Below are 21276 nucleotides of genomic sequence, written 5' to 3'. Positions count from 1 at the left end.
CAGACTTGGCTTCTCTGAGGTTGTATCCAAGGACCAGAGAGCAGTTTGCAGCCTCGGTCACTGCCAGGTGGAAGGCTGTCACTGCCCTTGGGGATTCTGTTTTGCCAGTTGGTGAGGATAGAAGAGCAGGTAATTCAGTAGTGTTCAACTCTAGAGAACAAACAGTAGGGTTACACCCCTGGATCAAATAAACCACAGCTAGATGGAAGTCCAGACATCATCTTTTCAAAAGCTTCCCAGAGAATTCTGAAGGATGGACAGAATTGAGTCCTTCTGGGCTTTTTGGGAAATTCTGTGTCTCTGCCTCTGTCCCTCTCAACCTTTATCCCCTCTCTCCCTCTCTTTCCTTCCCCCTCTCCTTTCCCTTTGAGAAAAGCTATTGTGACAATGACTTACTTCTCCAAAAACACCTGGACTCTCCTAAAGACTGAAAGGATTGTTTAAATTTGCAGTGTCCTGTTTCCAAGTATTTCCTAGGCATATAGGAGCCTTGTTTTCAGTATGTGTATTCATAAAATGATATGCTTCCCCTGTGGGCCAGGTTGGTTGTGGCCCTTGGTGGAAAGAGAAGATTAAGAAACAAGTAATGAGGGGCACCTGCGTGGCTCAGTTGGTTAACTGTCTCCTTTTGCTCAGGTCATGATTTAGGATCCTGGGATCCAACCCTGTGTCAGACTCCCTGCTCAGTGGGGTATCTGCTTGTTCCTCTCCCTCTGCCCCTCTTCCTCTTGCATGCATGTTCTCTCTCTCTCTCTCTCAAATAAATAAAATCTTTTTAAAAAATAAACAAGTAATGAGAGATGCCTGGGTGGCTCAATAATTGAGCTCAGGGTGTGATCCCAGGGTTCTAGTATCTAATCCCACATCAGGCTCCCCACAGGGAGCCTGCTCCTCCCTCTATGTCTCTACCCCCCTCTCTGTGTCTCTCATGAATAAATAAATGAAATATTTTTAAAATAAAAACCAAACAAGTAATGAAACTAAAGAAACTTGAGGTCATGATTTTCCATTTCTCCATTATCTTCGTTGGCACCTGTACCCACCCATAGGGCTGTGAAGGACACCAAGTCCTCAATTCATTCATTAAAGAGAGATCGATGATGGCTAGCTGGATAGGTAGGTAATTTGTAATCCTCACGGTGTACCAGCCCTTGTGCTAAATATACACTGATGAATAAGAAAACACTTTCACTTTTTATAAAAAGATGTTATTTATTTTGAAAGAGAGAGAGCACACACAGGGAGGAGAGGCAGAGGCAGAGGAGGAGAGGCAGAGGGAGAAGAGGACTCCCCGCTGAGCAGGGAGCCTGACATGGGGCTCCATCCCAGGACCATGAGATCATGACCTGAGCCAAAGGCAGATGCTTAACAGGCTGAGCCCCCCAGATGCCCCTAGAAAATACTTTCACTTTTAAGTGGGTTAAACTTAAATATTTTACTATAACACAGGTTTTTAAATTTTTGAATGGGAACATTTGAGCTTAGTCTCAAAGATTGGGGTGGAATTAACAGGGTAAAGGAGGGGATTTCTAGGCAGAAGAGAAAACAAGCAGAGGCTCAGAGGTTAGAAATTGTCTGTGCCCTGCAGGATCTGTAAGTAGCTCAGTGGGGCTTGCTTTTCACTTGCAAATTAAGAACTGGCTGTTGACTTAACGTGATCAGGCCTCCCTGCCTCTTCTGAGGGCATTGGAGGCTTTGATTTCTGATTTAGAAATGAAGCTGCAGCACAAATTTAAATTTTGTATGTTTACTCTTTGTGGTGGTGGTTGTTTTCCTCTCTTCCCTGTGGGTTGGCAGGCACAGGGTTGGGAGAGGATGCGAAATGATGAAGTCAATCTGAATCTAATTCACAGGCTGTACAACACACACACACACACACACACACACGCATGCTTGCATGCTCGCTCACACACACACACACACACACACACGTTTATCAGGGAAGCTGCTTTTCAGTCTCAGGATAAAAACTTTCAACGTCTAGTGAAAAGGCCTCTGACACTGCTTTCTGGAATCGAGCTTGGGAACTCGAGTTTTTTAAAGCTTCCCCAAGTCGCCCCACACCACAGTCAGACTGGGAACCACTGCCTTAGTCCTCAGTGCTGATCTGAGAAGACAACCTTGAGAGGATGGCAGCCAACTCAGGTGGTGGTAACAAAATGCTAAGCACCACTCATAGCTCCTTTTTAACTCCTTTAATGCTCACTATAACCCTACAGAGTGAACTTATAATTATTCCCATTTTAGAGAAAAGGAAACTGAAGTACGGTGTCCGGTGCCTTGTGTGGGGCACAGAAGCAGTCAGTGGCAGAGCCTGAATAAAGCTACTCTCAATCCACCCCCTAGACCTTTTCTCTAAGGAGTCGAGAGCACTAGCCAAGCTGACACAGAGCACCTGCTGTGTTCCAGGCACAGGCTGATTCAAGGTAAGACGCAGCCAGTGGTGTGCCAGTAGATGCTTTGCACCTGACTCACTGAAGAAAGGAAGCAAGGGTTATAGTGCTGGTCAATTGCTATGGTCCGATCGTCACTGACCACAGGTTTGAGAAGAAATGTGCCCAGTGCACTGTGATGAGCAGGCTCTGGTTCACCAGCAGACAACTCACTCACATAGGACCGCCGCCCTCAGCCACCACAGCAGGTGCCGTCGGGAAGTCCCAGGGCCCATGGCCACAGAAGAACCAAAAGGAGAAATCTGTTTCCTAAAACAGCAGGAACATTGAGGGATGGTGGAGATCTAAAGTCATGCTCTGGGCCTGATGACTAGAGGGTCAAGGAATTGTATTTCAGGATTTGGACAGCGTGTCACGGAACAAGCAGCCACCTGGGGGCGTGAGGTGGAGGCTGGGGCTCCTAAGGCCTTCGTACCCACAGATATCCTCAGTCATCTCTCCACAAGGATTGTCCTTCACCTGCACCCCCCCCCCAATCTCTCCCTACTGCAGGTCAAGTGCAGGTCTGCAGATTCCCTAGGGAGCGTTTCCTCCTCTGCCACTCCCCCTGGACTGGCTTCCCTTCCCTTGCTTGCACACTCCCTCCAGATTGCCTTTGAGGACCTCCCAGGCAGCTGCACAGCGTGTCACAGCTGTAAGGGGCTTGGGGACTCTAGTGGGGACCACGGTGCATGGTGACTTTCTGTGCAACCTCTTTCAGGTACCAGCAGTGCTTCTACGGGGTCAACCTGTCCAGCCTCCGGGGGGCCGCAGTGGACGAGTATTTCAGACAGCCAATAGTAGTAAGTGTGTCATTACAGGCTTTCCCACACATGTTTGTCTATTGATTCCATTGCCTGCTCACTCATGCACCTGGGAGGCCCCGAGCTGCCAGGCTCTGTGAAGCTGTCACAGAAGAGAAGAAAGAGCTCCTTGGAGCACCATGGTCTTGAGTTTTGCAGCTCTCATCTTCCAATCAATTAAGAAAACTCTTAGAGAATGATACTGTCAAAAGCAAGCAGATTTTCAGACTGCCTCTCAATATGTAACTTCCAGTTCTCCCACTGCCCTGACTCACCCCCTGTACACACTCAGCCCTCACACTTGTTCAATAATTCATATCTTCCCATTGGTTCTGGTGGCCCAAGGCATAATAGAAGAGGAAGCTTTGTAAAAATAAATAGCTTGGAATAGGAGCATTGCTGTCAAACAGATTGGAGTTTCAGTCATGGCCCCGTCTAACCATGTGACCTTAGACAACAATAAGTTTGCATTACCCAAAACTGGCTTAATTACTGGCCCTCAAACACTGCAGAGCCCAGAGCTAGGGACTTACTGCCAGAGTTCAGACAGTGTCACCCGAAGCTGATTTTTCTATCCTTATAATTTATCTCTATTGCTGCTCATTTAACTCTGTTCCTAGACAGGGTCTCCCCTCATGGTAGCAAGATGGCCTCAGGAGCTCCAGCCTCAGATTCTTACAACTCCTAAGTCCCACGAGAGGGCCAGCTTTTTTCCAATAGCTTAGGCTGAAGCCCTACAATTAATTTAGTTAGAGCCCAACTGGCTCTAACTAAATTTTCAGGTCATGTTCCTGCCTATAAAACCATCTTCAGTGAAAAAGCCATGTGCTGATCAGCCAAACTGGGGTCACCAGCCATACCTGGAGCTGAGGGTGGGCTAAGTTTTTATGGAACTTCCTGGAATATGGAGAAGAGATAAAATCTGGGTGGTTGGAAACACGCCAAAACACACCTGCTCCAGAAATATTGTGAGGATTGAGTGATACAACCTAATGAAGCACTTAGGAAAGCATAAAGCGCTCAGTGTATAGTAAGTACAAAATAAATGCTAGTCATCATTATTAATATTATTCTCATTAAATTCCTGTCTCCTAAATCCTAACTCTTGTTGACTTAAAACCTCAGGAGAGAAGTCATTCTGCAGTCTTGCTTGGGTTCAGTTTATCCTGATGGAAGGATAACATCTCTGCTTTTCCCCCTTTCCAAGGACACATTCGACATTAGGATTTTGATGGCTCGGACAGTCAAATACACAGTCAACTTTATGGATGCGGAAGAGACAGATCTCCACAGGTCTGTAAACACCAGCATTGCTCTTGGTTTTTAAAATCCCCTCCATCTCTCTCATACCCAAAACTTCAGTGCAGGGCTTTGCCACTCATGCAGGGGAGAGATCTCAGGTGGGAGGCACACACAGGAATGGTACAGCAATACTAGTGGCATTTTTCTGTTTGTTTTTTGCAGTTTTTTTTCAAAACAAGGATAATGATGCTTCTTTCGTAGGATTGTTTTAAGAGTTGAATGTGTAAAATTAAGTAGTAATAGCTTGTACTTACACAGCCAGTCGGTGTTCTGAGCCCTTTACATAAAACGGCTCATTGTGTCCTCACCACTGTTACTCTGCAGATGGTACTGTCATCACCTCCGTCTCATAATAGACATGAGGCAGAGTGGAACAGTAAGTTGCACAAGGTTACACAAGTACTGAATATATTTGACCTGGGACTTGAATCATTCGGAAGGCTCCAGAGTCCGGGCTGTTTAATTCCTCACTCAGGCCAGTGGCCACAGCAGCATCAAGAAGGAGAGCTACAACTCATTGAGCACTTATTACCATATATGAGGTGCTATGCTAAGTGCTTCACAGGCACCAGCTCATTTTCCACAATTATTAGCTTTTGTCCTCCTTCCCTCCACTAGAAGAGACCATGAAGTGAGGACTCATTCCCCAGATGCTGATACGAAGCCCCCTGACTTCGGATGACCTTACTAGTATTTTGCCTTTTCCTCCCCGAGACAATCACTGCACATATATTTCTTTCTGGATATAAAATATAAGACCCAGCCAGGTTGTTATTTTTCCTGGACTACTGAGGAAACGAGGGCCAGGCCGTAGCAGGTGCAGCTGGCCAGCTTAGACCATCATCTGTCTTGAGATCGCTAGGGGCGAAGGGTGGTGCTGTCTTAGCACAGGCTAGAACCTGCTGCAGGCATAAGGAGAAACTTAGTGGCTTTTATAACATGAAAGTCTTTCTCCCCAACCCTGTAATGCACAGGGTACAGCTTTGGCTCTCTGCAGTGTCACCCACCCTAGAGCACCAACCCCTGTCTAGAACATTCCTCCTCACTGAGGAGCAAAGGAGCATGCATGGAAAAGGATGTACCAGTAACAAAAGCTTCTGCCGGGAAATGACACAGCTTGTTTCTGTTCACATTGAATTGGTCAAGGTAATCACGCGATGGTGCCCGAGCCCGGGTGAGTGGATAAATGTAATCCTACTGTGCGCTCAGCTCAGGAGAACTGGCATTTGGTCACAATTCTAATGACCGCCACAGGCCCAGACAAAGTTGACTTTCATTGGCTTTATTTGCTGCTCCAGGCCATCTCCTGAGTCCCGGGATGTTTTCTGAAAATTACATCTGTGTCTGCTTTCCAAAGATGTCACCTGTCATTCATTTATTTGTGTGTCGATTTGGCAAATGCTTATTAAGATCTCACTGTGTGCCAGGTATAATGCTGGTGCTTACACAGGCTCAAAAAGTAAGTTGTAAAAGTCTAAAAGTCTACCCTTGAAGAACTCATAGTCTGTTTAGGGGAACACACACACACACACACACACACACACATACACACACACACACACAAGGAAATAATGGCAGTGTGATGCCAAGCAATTCAATTTGATCAGTATAATGGAAAAGTCTAGAAATGCTCTGACTGGAGCAGGGTGAAAGAATTGAGGGCTTTGGGCGCACCATAAATGCAAATAAGTTATGACCGCCTTTGAAAATCTTCAGAGCACTCACTAAAATAAGTCTCCCCTCAGCAAGGGACAAATAATAGCATCTTTTAATTGTGAAACCCTTTAAAGTTGGCAAAGCACTTTCACATACCTTGTTCCCCGTCCCGACATGCTCAAGAACCTTGCAAGGGAAGTAGAGGTTTTGTCCACCCATCAACCCAGCAACAAATGATGGGGCATGCAGTTGTGTCTTTCCAACCCTCTTGTTTCTGCCCCCACTCATCCCACATCTGGTTTAAACCATAGCCGCTTCTGCGTGACGCTTGCTGCAGCCTGGGGGTGTGCAGTTAAATGGCCTCCCTGAAAAATTAATGAAGTATGGCAGTGACCTTCCTGGCTGGATGCTTCCCTCTTGTGATCCACTTCATTTTTTAGAGGCCAGAGCAGCGTTTCCCTTCTGAGCAGCTGCATGGGGGAGCTGCCCCAGTTCCTGCACTGACTCCCTGAAGGACACTTGTCACCTGGGCCCTGCCTCCTCTCCGGAACTCACAGCCTGGCTCCGGACACTGCCCTCACCCTGGGGAGTTCCGGGTCACTGCAGCACAGTGATGGGACTCTTGCCACGTTTTGTCAAGAAGCCGCATTCTCAGATGCGCAGCCTCACCCAGGCACTACCCACATGCGGAGCGAACCTCGCTGCCGAGGCCCGGGTGCTTAAGAGACACAGGGAATATTTCATGCATGTTGTGGCTCATCTCGCGAATGTGTCTCATACAGCCTGCCAACAGCAAGGAAATAATTCCCAGTGTTTCTGCTCTCTCTCTCTCTTCTTTTCCTTGCAGAGTAGAAATCCCTTTTGTGTTTCAGATGATGCAGTCTGGCCTAGTCCACGGCCTGGCGTTCTGGTTCGACGTGGCCTTTGTCGGATCTCTGTATGTATCACCTGCCCCCCTCTGCCACCGGCCCTGGTGTGGCCCCTGGCATCCTCTACTACGTGTAATCGTGACTTTAAGATGTTTTAAAGTTAACTTCAGCAACCATAATATTCATTTCTCTAGGTTTCCCAAAATTAAAGCACTGATGCAAACAGAACTTTTAGATTTTAGGGCAAAGTCGAAATGAGACAGCCCTGGCTAAAACCCTGTTAAAAACCTCTTAGGCCAGTTAGATTGGGATTTGAAGACATAAGAAGGGATCTGGGCTTCATCGGTCCTCTTGGTCACTTCCAGAACAGGTGGTGGGAAGGACCCTCAAGCCCCTGCCTTGGCTGCCCTCGTGGCATCCCAGTTATAAAATGTCCTGTGTCTGAGTGTGCCGGGAATCACACTGTGCCCCTCTCTGGTTCACACTTTCAGCTTCTCAGACCAGATCGTCTCCTTAAGTACCAGGCAGGTGTGTAGTACTAATGCCAACTGCGACATCAGGCGACATCTCCATCATGTACCCATTTCCCCTCCCAAAAAGATTTGAACATTTCAGGGAAAAGAGGAGAAAGACCACCTACAAGTTGACTGTCAATGTCTGGCATTCCTTGGCAGGGCTGTGCCATTCCCAGGACCCCCAAGTCTCTGCTCTGCCCCTGACTCCCCTGCCCTCCTGCCAGGCTTTCTCATGCTCTCTGACTAGGAAAGATCTTGCTCTGGGTCACATGATCAGGAGAAAGGAAAACTTTTACGGTATGCTCTCCTTTACTCCTCATAAAAACATCCAGGCCCATCATTGTATCTGCAGAGAGAGAAGTGCCCATGGGGCTGTGATAAAGCTTGGGGTGCTTGGGGGGCTCAGGGAGGAGGGGATCCTCTGGCAGCCTCATCTGGGCTGACAATCAGACAGAAAGAAGAGGATATGCAACTCATTCCTACACCACACAAACGTATTTGTTCAAGGGATCCATGCATTTGTTTCTCAGACTTTCCCCCAGTGAATTTGTTCATGCAGGAGCAAGCGAGATAAGCTTGACGTGTGGCCTGCTCCAAAGGGAGAATTTCTTTGAAGTTAAATGCTTTATCCTAAAAAGCTTTCAAAAACTTGCATCCTACTCCATAATATGCCTGAGTACATTTTGATCCAGAAGTGGTTTATATCACTCACTTAGCAGTTCTCTTTTGTGAAAATCTTCAAGTCAAAATCGACCCTGTCAAAATCTTCAAGTCAAAATCGACCCTGTGGGAGTACCTGTACTCCATCCAAGCCAGCAGCACGGCCTGAGCCCAGGACAGGTGACCTTGATGTTAGAGGCACAGCCAGATGTTCTCCCCTCTTTGTGAGAAAGGAAGAATGTCCACTGAAACATTCACACACAGTCATGTGCATGTCTGAGCTGGGAGGACCGTAGAGACCATCTGCTCCAGGAGCTTCTCTGGCTTCTAGAAGCCCCTTCTGTTTGCCTGAACCAGGCTGGCAGGGGACAGTTAAGATGCCAGACTCCGGACTTCTCACCTTGACAGATGCTTTTCAAACAAATCATCTCCCAATTTAACTCTGTTACTGGTTGGGCTTCTAACAAACTTTGATTCAGCAGCACAGATTGATAGAGTGGCCAAGTCTATGGACTTGAAGCCTGGCTCTCCCAGCTGTCTTCTGTGTGACATTGGGCGAGTCCTTTAACCTCTCTGGGCCAACCTCATTGAGGTGTAGTAGAGACTCAGTGGGATAATTTGCATAAGGCTCTTGGTACAGTACCCAGCACATGGTAGTTAAATTGAGCTATCCTTATCTTTAAAGGATTCCGTGAGTCAAAAACCCTAGAAACCAGCCCTCATCCCAAGTCCCCAGTCCAATCCATTAAATACAGGCCTGGAACATAATTGGCTTTTAACTCTCTTCTTGCCCCACAGGGTAACCGTTTGGCTGTCAACAGCCCCAACGGAGCCTCTGACTCATTGGTATCAGGTGCGGTGTCTTCTTCACACTCCTCTCTTTGCCAAAGAAGGAGAGACCCTCTCAGGGCGAGTGCTGTTTGTAGCCAACAGACGGTAAGCAGGAAAGTACAGGCATTACCATCTCTGCTTTCTGCTCGGTGACAGGGAAGGGGGTGCAGGAGGTGGGAGCATTTCTAGGGCCTCGAAATGGACAGCATGATTTACAAAAGCCTGGCTGACTTTGCCAGGTGCACTCAGCTACCCAGCCAGCTGGCACTCAGGGCGGCAGGGACAGGGAACTTGGGATTAACTCAGGTGCGGCAGTCCCCACCTGACCGCTGCCACCAAGGGAAGGGCATCCATTCGCTCATGGGCACGCTTGCCAAAGGCTCAAATTATCAAGTGCTTTAAATCTGACGTCAGCTTCCTGGCTTTGCTTGCAGCCAGCCACACACCCCCAAATTTAGTACAGTAACATCGATCTGTACCCCAGGGGGAAACGCACTGCAGGGGCGGTGCACGGTGTGTCAGGCAGGACTGGCTGCTTCCCTCTGGTAATGGATTTCACGAGGTCTTAGCAACAATTACTTTGATTTATCTCATTTTTAAAATGCTCCGTTTTCTTTTACCTTCTCGGAGCTTCTCCCAGGTGAATCAGGAGAAAGGAATAGCAGAGTGGTTCAAGGACTCTCAGGATGTTAAGGGTACTCAGAGGTCATCTCACTCAACTTTCTCCACCCTCCCCATCTCTCCCCTCTCTTGGGCTTGTGTTTGAATACTCCTGTGACAGAGAGCTCACCACCTCACAAATCAACTCCTCCATTTCTGAAGTCTTGATTTCTTTCATTACAGAAACCTTGCACACTCACATGTACATTCAAAGCTACAAAAGTGTCTAGAGTCCATACACACAGCCACCCATGGCCCTACCCCCGGGTGTGACCCCATGCTCCTTTCAGGTGGTTGGTTGTCCATGCATGTACTAACAAATAACATTGTCGTGGGGTCCTTAGTGTTGGTTCATAAGAGGACTAAACCAGCAGCCTCCAACTTAAGTTTTCACTTAGTGGTGAGTCCTGAATCTGCAGATAGATCTGCGTTGTCATTTTAACATGCAGCAGAGGTGGATACACTACATGTTCTTTTAAAAATTGCCGATTGATTCTTAGGTTGCTCAGTGTTTCCCCTTTTTCTGGCCATTGCAAAAAACTCTGCACTCATTATCCTTGAACAGAAAGTTTTCACGATGGCAAGAACATTTCTACATGAGAACCCTAGAAATGGAAACGCTAGATCAGAGGTTGTACGTATGGTACACTCATGAACACTGCTTTTCTCAGTGGTTGCAGCAACTTCCACTCCCATGCACATTTCCTATGCCGCGTGCTACTAGTCTCTATGGGCTTTGCCAATCAAATAGACCCCAAATCATTTTTAAAAGTCGCATCTGGTTGTTTATATTTCTTTACTATTATGGTTAGTAACTTTTCATATGGTCTTTGGCTATTGAGGTCTTGTACTTCAGACATCTCTGATGATTAAAAAATTATGCTCACTGTCAATCCTATATATCACTTCCTCTTATAATTATACTCACTTACCGTACTTCTGCTTCTGAGGTCTGTTCCAATCTCCAAATGGCAATTGTTTAAATATTTGGAGAGTTCTTCCAAAATCCAACACCCCCCCCCCCCCCCCCCGCCCAGTCTTCCTGTCTGTCGGCTAATATCCTCAGCTTTTCTGAGAGTGATTTTTAAATTGAGGTTCTACGTCCTCATCCTCTGGAAATGAATCCAGTTCATGGAACTTTTCTGGAAACAATTTACAAGAAAGGCGCTCCTGTGACTGGAGACACATGGCAGCCTTCCTGCGGTAGGCTTTCCTCACCTCCCATTCGCTCTCCCCCCACCCTTCCTGTGCACTTTCCTTACCTCCTCCCCGTGTGCTCTCTTTACTCCTCCCCACGCGGTTCCTTCACCACCACCCCCCCTCTCCTTACCCCCTCCCCACGCACTCCCCCCTCCCCCCCTCCACTCTGGCCCTCTCCTCCCCCTCCTTACCCCAGCTCACTCTCCTCCCCCCCGCCCCCCCCAGTCCTCTTCCCCCCCCCCCCCCCCCCCCGCTCCCCCCCTCTGCCCTCTCCTCCCCCTCCTTCCCCTATCTCGCTCCCCTCGGTGCTGCAGAGGCAACGTGCTTCCTTGCAAACATGCATGGCTGCCCTGCACTTCTCAGGACCTCCTGAGGTGGTTGTAGGGTGCTGCCGCCCTGGGCACAGCCCTGCCCAAGAGCTCCGGCAGCCTGATCCCTGCACAGGATGTTACAAACAAGGAGTAAAACTCTCTATTCCAGAAAATGCTCCTCTTCTTCAGGGCCTGTATTTTGGAGAGTGCGCCCTGGGGTGTGCCGGTCCTGGCTCTTGCTTCTCTTTGCACTTCTGTGCTTTTCCCCACGTGGCTTACAACCAATCTCAAGTGCTTTCATAGCCCTGATGCGTAAGTTGCAGATGGCAGATTAGATCTTTCTCTCGGTTTTACAGAAAATGAGGTCTGTGGCCTGCAGTGTCTTTCTATTCTGCTTTTTGAGGATGGCTTCCAGAAGGAAAAGTAGAAAATGCTGATTTATACCATGTTCATCCTAGAAGTTACACATTTCTTCCTAAATCCTCATAAACCATCTATTTAATGACCAGTTCTACAGGAAAAAAAAAATTGCTAAGGAGCAAGGAGCAGTAGCCAACATCAGCCTAGAGCTTGGACTTGCCTTTTCTGCTCAACATTCTTTGGCCTTCAATTATTTATATTTTAAGGTACCTTAGGGTATAATTAAGTGAGTGAATTTAAATCCTCTTATTGTTTCATTAATTTTTCTAGCACATCTTGGGTTGCATCCTCATCAGTCATATTTTTCTACCCCCTTCTCCTCCCTTCTCCCTAATAGATAAGAAAGAGGCAGACCATTCACCTCACAGACCTGTGCCATGACTCCCGGGCTCTCTAGCGCTCTGTCCCTTTTTTAAAGCATCAGTGTTCTATTGCTACTATTGCTGTTATTTGTCTTTATGTGCGCTTCCCAAAAAGAAGGCCTTAGTCGCATTCTGTGGTGTATCCCTCCTCACTTCATACATTTCAGAGATCCAGCTGGGAGGTAGAATGACCACCTGAATGAAGAAGTCATGACTGGTGGTCCTTCTCTTAGTAAGAATTTCATCCGGCACAGTTGAAAGAAGACAGAGATACTGCGGCCCCACAGTACTTTGCAGCAGGAAGAAAGGGCAGGAGGTGGGAGGCGGGAGGGGGGAAGATCTTAATCCTGGGGAGCCCAAGGTGACCGGAACCCTGGTGCAGTGATAGAGGCCAGGTTTGGGAGTCTGACATATCCTGGCTCTGTCCAGTCTCCTCTGCATGCTGGTTGGTGCTTGAGTGATCTTGGGCAAGTTAATGAATTTTCTCTAATGAATTGATAGTAATTGTGTCACCAGGCCTTGGCAGATGTTAAGGGAGAGAACAGTATAGTCATCAGTACACAGCAGGTCCATGGAAAATCTTAGTTGCATTTATTCCTGCCTTGTTCTCTTTTTTACACTCATTATATCTCGTTAGAGTTTTTCTTTGAAAATTATTATCTTTCTTGGTATTTTCTGCAAACCCCAGCACTTCCTGAATGTCCATGCTTTTGATGCTCTTCTCAGTAAGATGCTACTTGTCTGTCCTGCCTTTCGATAGGATCTCCTCCTTCCTTATTGTCAAATATTCCTTTTAAACTCTGGCCTCCTGGGAGAACGTGTGCAGCCACACGGGTGTGACAATGGCTGCCCTTTTCTTCCCAGCCAGGACCGTTTATGATTGTATTGTTAGCATTTCATTTTCCACAGTCTTCCATCATTCTGCAGGTGCCATTCATTTTACTGCTCAGGACAATCAAACAGAACTCACCTTTCTTATGGACTCACTTTATGAGATTTATATCCCTCTGATTCACAGACATGGTGTCCATGAAGTCTTGTGGTCATGTGCACCTCTGAGTAAAAACATTATATGTATGTGTCCCCCAAGTATGCTAGCATTTATCTTTTAATTATGGGAATGTACTACAGTAATAATAGAAAGCATAAGATGAAGAGCTCGATATAGAGATATATACATACATATGTATGTATATACATTTATATACTATAGACACACACATGCATAGGCATGTCTCTGTGTATATATATACACATAGAAATTTATGTAGCATGTATTTTATAAAATACAAAAATAGAAATAAAAAGAATGAATGGAGGAAAAAAAACAAATACACGTAGGCTGATTTTGGGTCTAGCTCAGCCACTTACCCTGGGCCAAAATTTTTTGGAACGTAACTTAAAACTTTTGGATCCCTGTGAGGGTCTGCTGTACTCAGGTTTGCCAGGGAATTTGGCTTACAGAGACTTTAATGAGCTTTGTTTTATGAAACTAGAAGAAATGCTGACCAAAGTGCGAAAAGCTTTGGAAGCTCCAAGTACTGCTCCTAATGGTCATCACGAAACTGCTTCATCTCACCCTCCACTTTACTTGGGCCAAATATCTATATGTTCAGGCAGCTGCATTTACTTGGGCAAATATCTATAGTTCAGGAACTATAGGGGGAAGCTTTTGGGCCTGATTAGGTGCAGAGAAGTAATAGTATTTGCTGGCACAGCTTTACGTGACATTTCTTTGTTACTCAGTGTTACTCAGATCTGGCCCTTGTGTCCATCACACGGTGGGTTTTACTCAATCATGTTGTACAACATAGACTCTTACTGAACCATCCCAGCTTAGCAAACCCTCAAGAAGTGGGTGAGCATAACACATACCTTAACTCTTATTTTTAAAGATTTTATTTATTTATTTGAGAGAGAGCACACACAAAGAGAGCAGGAGAAGCAGACTCCATGCTGAGCAGGGAGCCCAATGTGACGCTTGATCCTAGGACCTCCTGAGATCATGACCTGACCCAAAGGCAGATGCTTAACCGAATGAGCCACCCAGGCAAGGCACCCTTCCACATACCTTAACTCTTAGCTGCTAATTAGAATCCAATATTCACCTCACAGATTCACTAGTGTTCAGTATGTGTTAGGTGAACAATTATATTCACTTTCTAGGCCTGAAGAAATTAAAAATCAGAGCTTAGTATTTTCTTCTATACCCCGGTGTATCATCCTTCATCCTCCCTGGGGCATGTTCAGTCAAACCCCACTGAAGAACACTGGTCTGAGGTCCATGCCACTGAAGTTCTTGCTCTTTCCTTCACCTATCACTAACCCCTCGGTGACTTGGGCCAGTTTCTCCCCAAGCTTCCTGCCACTTCTGCTTCTCTATCTCTTTCTTGATGGTCAACACTAAGCCTCTCCTTCTACTATAGCTTTTGTGTTCTACCAAGATGAAATTATCAAGAATTACCACAGTCTCTAGAAAAACACGTCCTGCATTTGTTGTTCTCAAGTTTCCAATCTCTGCTTGATTACAAAAGAAATATTGGTATATATGAAGCAATGATTTCACACTCAATCCTTGAACTAAAGTATGTCCCCACTTATGTCACTTGCTCCATCTCTGTAGACTTTAAATGACTAAGTCTGGCAAAGAACTAGTTTTTTTTTTTTTAATACACATTTCCACATAACTGGTTCAAAAGAATTAATAGTTACTAAGGATCCTGTATGGACAGTCTTGAAAGATTGTCCATTATTGATTGCTTTATAAATGTTGCACATTGAGTTTGCAGTTGGCCTCCTGGGTATCATGACACGAGAATGACACTGCTCCTGGGATAGAAGAGTGCATGATTTTTCTGCAGTCTTAGGGAAGGGCACATTCTCTCTTGGTTAGGTGAATCACGATCAAATTAGCCAGCCTAACCATCCTCCCCATGCATGCCCCCCCTCACCCCCAGCACAGAAAAGCTTTGAGAACAAAGCTCAGCTTTCACTCACCAAGCTGAGCCATGACATAACATGACATGACAAGAAGCTCTTTTTGCTGTCCCTTAGGGAAGATAGGCCTCTGCTGATGGGTAAAGAAGAGGAGTGGGTTGAGAAAAGTCAGTATAAAGTGACAGTGTTGTCTTATCTAGCGTTCTGAGAAGGAACCTGCTATGACCACAGCAGGTTCCTGTGGCCCACTGGGGGCCAAGCAGTTCTCCCTTATGCCCTGCACACCTCCACGAATGCACATATTTGCACAGACCTCAGGGGTCCTCTATTTCTGCTTTAAGTCCTATGGTAATTACTTCAAATACTGTCAGGAGGGTATCTTTCCTTTGGGAAAAAATATGCAAGTGTGTCCCCCACCCCCACCCCCGATTTCTCAGCCTTTCTCAGCCTCCAGCAGAGGCTGCCTCTCCTAAGGAGCTCGTGGTCTCCATGTCTCACTCTCCCAGCATCTACCTTAAAAGATCACAAATGCAGTGAGCCGCTGGATGTGAGTATCACGGAAGAAACATTTTGCAAAAAGTAGTTCAGAGTCAATTATATGAGTTGAAACAGAATCAAAGGACATTGCTGATTTTTTTTTATTTTTATGTATGCCCATCTTTCCCTCTTACTTTGACCCCAATAAAATCCACAACTGGAGCTATGGGTTTCCCAGGATCTGACATTATACTTAAGGCCTTCCAAGGTCACTATTGGTAATGACAGGGTGGGAAGTAATTTCTGGAATTTGAAACAGAAGCCAAACAATCAAGGAGATGGAAATTAAAATAATCAGTAATATGTTAACCCCAAACTTGTAAAATATTAAGGATCAGAAGATGTATAATGAAATTAACGCTTTTATACGTGGTGGGTGAGGAAGTAATTCAGTCCATTTCCTGGAAGATGTTTTAGCCGTAGGTGTTGGCAACCTTAAGTGTCTGTGTACTATAGCCTGATGAGTCTAACACGAAGAACTTATTCTTTTTTTTTTTTCGAAGAACTTATTCTAAGGAAATAATTACTGATAAGACATAAAAATGTATTACAAGAAGGTCCTTTGCAGCAGAATTTCTATTGTAAAATTAGACTTTTTTGCTGTAAGTAATAATATATTGGGACATCTTTATGTTTATAAAAATATAAATAAGTGACAGTGGGGAATTATTAAATACATTGTGCTATATCCATATAATGCTACTGAAACATATACTGTCAAGAAGTATAGGATAGGGGTGCCTGGGTGGCTCAGTCAGTTAAGAGTGAGGTCATAATCTCAGGGTCCTAGGATGGACCCCACATCAGGCTCTTTGTTCAGGGAGGAGTCTGCTTCTCCCTTTCCCACTGCCCCTCCCACCATTCATGCTCTCTCTCCCAAATACATTTTTAAAAAAATAATTCTAGGATAAATGCTCACATTAAACCGGATTAGGAGATATGAAAGAATATTTTAGATAATTTTATTAAAAATTGACATTTATAAAAATGATAGGAGGAAAAATACCTGGTAAGAAAATACTCTATAGTGTTAGCTAGAAGATTCTTTGTCCAGTGATGTTATGGATTATTTTATTTAATTTCTGTTTTTCTTTATTTTTCAGTTCTACAGTGAATATGTAAGACTTTATAATCTGAAGAAATAACATTTATTGTTGAATACATGTGACTAATAAAAATCCCATAAACATAGTCCCTTCAAATTAGTCATCAAAGGTAACATCCTATTAGCTGTTCTTAGCCAGTTCTCACTGGAATTACATGAGTCTTCATCTGAGGCCTCTTAAAATCAATCACATTTGTTAACTGTTTGATGTCAGTTTGAGATTTTATCTTATCCAGTCTTTACACAACTATTGCTTTGGTAGCTCAATGGGTAACCCATAAAGTGCATCTATTAGTTGAAGCCATTTCTGTCATTGCTGTTGGTAAAACCAGAAATATCATTATTTTGTAATTTTTTAGATCAAGAGATTTTAACTCTCAGACTCTTCTAACAAATATATTAGTAGCATCTAGATAAACACACACAGACATATGCAAGATGCCAACCATGCACTCTCAAAACCCTCATGAAGTAGGTAGGTATGTGTAGAGGGTGCCCTCAGTGTTTATGAAAATGTAACCTGCCTTGTCAAATGATGGGTTTTTTTATTTTTGTTTCTTTTCTTTCTCCTCCTCCTTCTTCTCCTCCTCCTCCTCCTTCTTTCTTTCTCTTCTTTCTTTCTCTCTCTTTCTTTCTTTCTTCTTTCTTTCTTTCTTTCTTCTTTCTTTTCTTTTCTCTTTTCTTTTCTTTTCTTTTCTCTTTTCTTTTCTTTTCTTTTCTTTTCTTTTCTTTTCTTTTCTTTTCTTTCGTGTTTTCTGCCATACAGACAGAGCTATGACATTCAGATTGTGGCGCTGGTAAACCAGACGGGCTTCAGATCTGGGAACATCCTCGATTTAAAGAATCCTTTCTTTAGGTAAGAAGTGCTTTCATCCATTTCACACCTATGTATATAAAATCTCAACTGACCATATGACCACGTAAAGAGGTTCAGAATAATTCCATCATTCCTATAAGGAAAAAAAAAAGCATCTACTCTTCCTCTCCCAGGAGACTTGGATCTTGAGACAGAGTTGACTGTTTTCTGTTCCATTAATTGGAATTCAGTATGTAATAATCTGATCCTGAACCAACCAACACTGGAGAGTCCTACAAAGTGAACTCTCGTTCCAAATGAGCTATAATGACTATGTGATCTCGGGCAAAGTCACTTTCTTCTGACACTTGGTTTTCTCATCTACAAAATGTGAAGTTGAAATCTGGACTCCTCTGACATTCTCTCACTAACAGATGATTTTACATCGCAGTTATTCCAATATATCTAAAACGTGAAGTCCATTGAAAGTATGTTTTTGAGACATTTTTTGAAATCATGTAAGTCAGGACATACCTCTCCTTAGAAGTCATGCAGATTTTGTCTGATACAAAGAACTTGCCACAGTGAGAGGGACATGACAGATGTTTCTGGAAAAACTCTCCATCTTTATACCTAGTCAATATGGGCCTGCTAAAAATCCACACGGGAAGTCAACCCCACAATTAAAGCCACTGGACACTCATTCTTGACTTCCTTATTTAAAAAAAGGATCTTCTCTCATATTATAATGTCTCTCAAGGCTTTATTCAAAGCATCATGTCTCTATAGTACTGAAAAGCATAAAGAGAAGAAAAAACACAGGAAACCAAACCAGGAGTTCTTTGGCAGAGATGAGAAAATACAATTGTCACCTTGAAGCATAGGAGGAAAAACACAGACAAGGCTGCCATTGTTTATGTTGTATGCAAGCTGTTACACATAGTAATTGTCACACATTTAAGACCTATTGCCATTTAGGGATATGGATGCCATCTTTAATTCTGAAGGAAGAGGGGAGTTCCCCCATCCATCCCCCTATGCAATCCTCTCATGTAAAGTCAAGGGCACAGATTGTGGCCTCAACATGCTGATTGACTCTTCAGTAGGACAATTCAACCTGCTTAGGCCTCAGTCTTCTCATCTGTGAAATGGGATGAGCAACACAATAATGTCCATACCAGGTCCAAGTACTTAACAGTTGTCATAATTGGTGTTTAATAGCTAGTTTCCTGTCTTTCTCCCTTTTCTTACTGATCTCTGTATTCCTACTCTCTCAGTGAGTAAATAGACAATGTTCATTCCAGACAGAATCATTTGGATTTGGGAATAAAAATGAATTTTTGTAGGATTTCAAAAACCCACCTTTTCAGTGCAAGAACCATGTAAACTAGTAACTCTTGAGTCTTGCTGCTACACAATGGTTATGGTCAAAGTGAGGGCAAGTCCAGGTCGAGTGACACTCAAGGTGGCCATAGCACTGTCAAAACGGACGGACTCTTGACTGGGGGTGTGAGGGCAGTGGATGCCTTTCCTTTTCCCTTCTCTCACTCAGCACCAAGACTGACTGACGTATTGAATTCATTCAGTAGATAAGGGTGCTTAAAAATATGACTCCCCTGGGAATTCCAGATCTTGATTTTTTTTTCACCAACCCTTTCCTAATGTATAGGCCTCAGTGTCCTCACTGAAGTGTGTGCTAAATGACCCAAGTCTTTGAAGAGCACCTAGCATGTGGTAGATGCTCAGTTAAGTGTTCAGCTGTAACACCCTTCTTTTGTCCACCACCCCCCCCCCCATCAACTCCAATCTCCTAATGAGCATTAAGAAGCAGCACAGGTGTGTGAGTGTGTGTGTGTGTGTGTGTGTGTGTGTGTGTGTGTGTGTTGGGGAGAACTAAAATAAGTGATATCATCCAGAGGAATTATTGGTAATTTACTACCAAGCTAAATAACTTTCTGTCTGCCTGCTTTTTATTCTACCTATTTTTAGAGCACAATAGACTTACACAGAAAAACAAAAGCTTCATTTTCAGCTTTTGGCTGATCACTGATACCACCTAAAAACATCTAATGTGGCGTGCTAAAAACATCTCAAGATCAACAAGTTAATTACTCAAAACATGAATATCTACCATTAAATGTAATGCACAGGTTTCTGTTTTTCCTTATGCAGGGTGGAGAGACCTTCATTTTGATTATTCATTCTTTTAAGATAATTTGAAAATAAAAGCAGGGCTAACAGATGTTGCTAAAAATGAGCAAAGGGACAAAATGACTTCATCGGCAAGGGAAAGCTTTCTGGTAACCCAGAAGAATATCCAAGGACTGTGAGGCCAGTCCATCATACGGGTCCCACAGAGTGTGTGCCTGGATCTGGCTGGGTTGTAGAAATGCAGCAGCGACCGGGGCAGACCTTCATGAAGCTCAAATTGTTGTGGGAGGGGAGTGGGTCTTAAGTAGCTAACTGCATGCTTAGTTCTGTCATCATAACTGCAATGAGTGATGTATAGGAAGAGTAGGGGATGCCAAGAGAGCATTGATGAGGAGACCTAGACCAGAGTTAATCCATAACACCCACCACTGGTACCCCAAACCCAGGAGTAGCTGGAGAACCCTGTGGCACTTGGTGGCAAAGTCCCTTTACAGGGGAAACTGGGCCTCAAGGTTTCCTACGGAAACTTGAGACCTTAAGCAGATATGCCCACTTCAAAGAAGCCTTCCAAGGCCAAGGGTGGCTTAGGGTGTCCTTGTCACATCACTCAGAGCCCTGTGAAGACACCACTTTTAGGGCACTTGGATGACTGTGTCTCAGTCATTGGTTTATTTGTCTGCAACCCCTCATCCCTTGAGCACAAGGTCTTGCCTGCTGCCATTTGTAACAGTGTGACATTTGATGAATGGGTGAATGAATGTGGCCCCAGGGGGCTCCTGAATGGCCCCGGAGAACTGAGTTTGCAATCAAACTGCTATGGCCCAAAGAGCATTTATTCTCCTATGCTGCTGCGAAGAGCGCAGGCTCTATCCCCCTATCTCACAGTGTCTCACAAAACAGTTTGATCCTTCTCCCCACCCAGACATTAATTCCTTCAGTTTGCCCAACTTAAATATTGCTTCCCTTCTTGCCTTTTTTTTTTTTTCAATCAATTTATTATCTAACCATCCCGTGCCAGGAGCTCTTCTCAGTGCTAAGATATATAACAGGGAATGAGAGTAGTACAAACTTTCTGCTCTCGTGATTCTAGAAAGTCTTGTGAATTGATAGGTATCCAGACAGACATCAAAAAAGCAATGAAATAAATAAGATAATTTCAGCTAGTGGTAAGTTTCCTGAAAAACATAAATAGAGTAATATCCACCTGACCTCAAGACTCTGGATAAACCTGCAGTAACCAGGGCAGTGAGGTAGTGAAGAAAGGATGCCATGCAGATGGATAGAATGGGAAAGAAGTCAGAAACGGACTAACACATTTACAGTCCATTGATTTTCGACAGAGTTGCAAAGATAATTAAATGGAGACGTGACAGTCTTTCAGAAGTGGTACTGGAATGACTGGATATCTAAACGCAATAAAAATAGTAACCTTCCACCCATAGCTCACACTATCTATAAAAATTAACTCAAAAGGGATCTGTGGATTGAAACATAAAACCTAAAAATATAAAACTTTGAGAATAAAATGTAGAAGAAAATCTTTGTGATCTTTGGGTTAGACAAAAATTTCCTAGATATGACGTAATTCCTAAAAAGAGAAAAATGATAAATTGTCATTTATCAAAATTAAAAACTTATCTTTGAAGGACCTATGATGGGAATGAAGAGATGAGTTACAAACTGGGTGAACGTATTAGGAAATCACATTTCTGAAAAAAAAAATAGCATC

The 21276-nt window shown here is 44.3% G+C and overlaps 1 protein-coding gene across 1 annotated transcript in view; it reads left to right on the top strand.

Annotated features, from left to right (window-relative positions):
• The window catches only part of CARM1 (coactivator associated arginine methyltransferase 1), a 242895-nt gene extending 225435 nt beyond the window's left edge, over positions 1 to 17460 (top strand). The window contains exons 8-12 of the mRNA XM_026001597.2: positions 3154 to 3235; positions 4443 to 4528; positions 7041 to 7130; positions 9036 to 9173; positions 17367 to 17460. Coding sequence (XP_025857382.2) covers positions 3154 to 3235; positions 4443 to 4528; positions 7041 to 7130; positions 9036 to 9173; positions 17367 to 17460 — 490 coding nt within the window. The remainder of the gene's footprint in view (positions 1 to 3153; positions 3236 to 4442; positions 4529 to 7040; positions 7131 to 9035; positions 9174 to 17366) is intronic.
• Positions 17461 to 21276: the final 3816 nt, after the last annotated feature.

This window comes from Vulpes vulpes, unplaced genomic scaffold, assembly GCF_048418805.1.
Source record: "Vulpes vulpes isolate BD-2025 unplaced genomic scaffold, VulVul3 u000000648, whole genome shotgun sequence".
NCBI lineage: Eukaryota > Metazoa > Chordata > Mammalia > Carnivora > Canidae > Vulpes > Vulpes vulpes.
The sequence above is the reverse complement of the archived record's forward strand: the minus strand, read 5'-3'. Positions and strand labels throughout refer to the sequence as shown.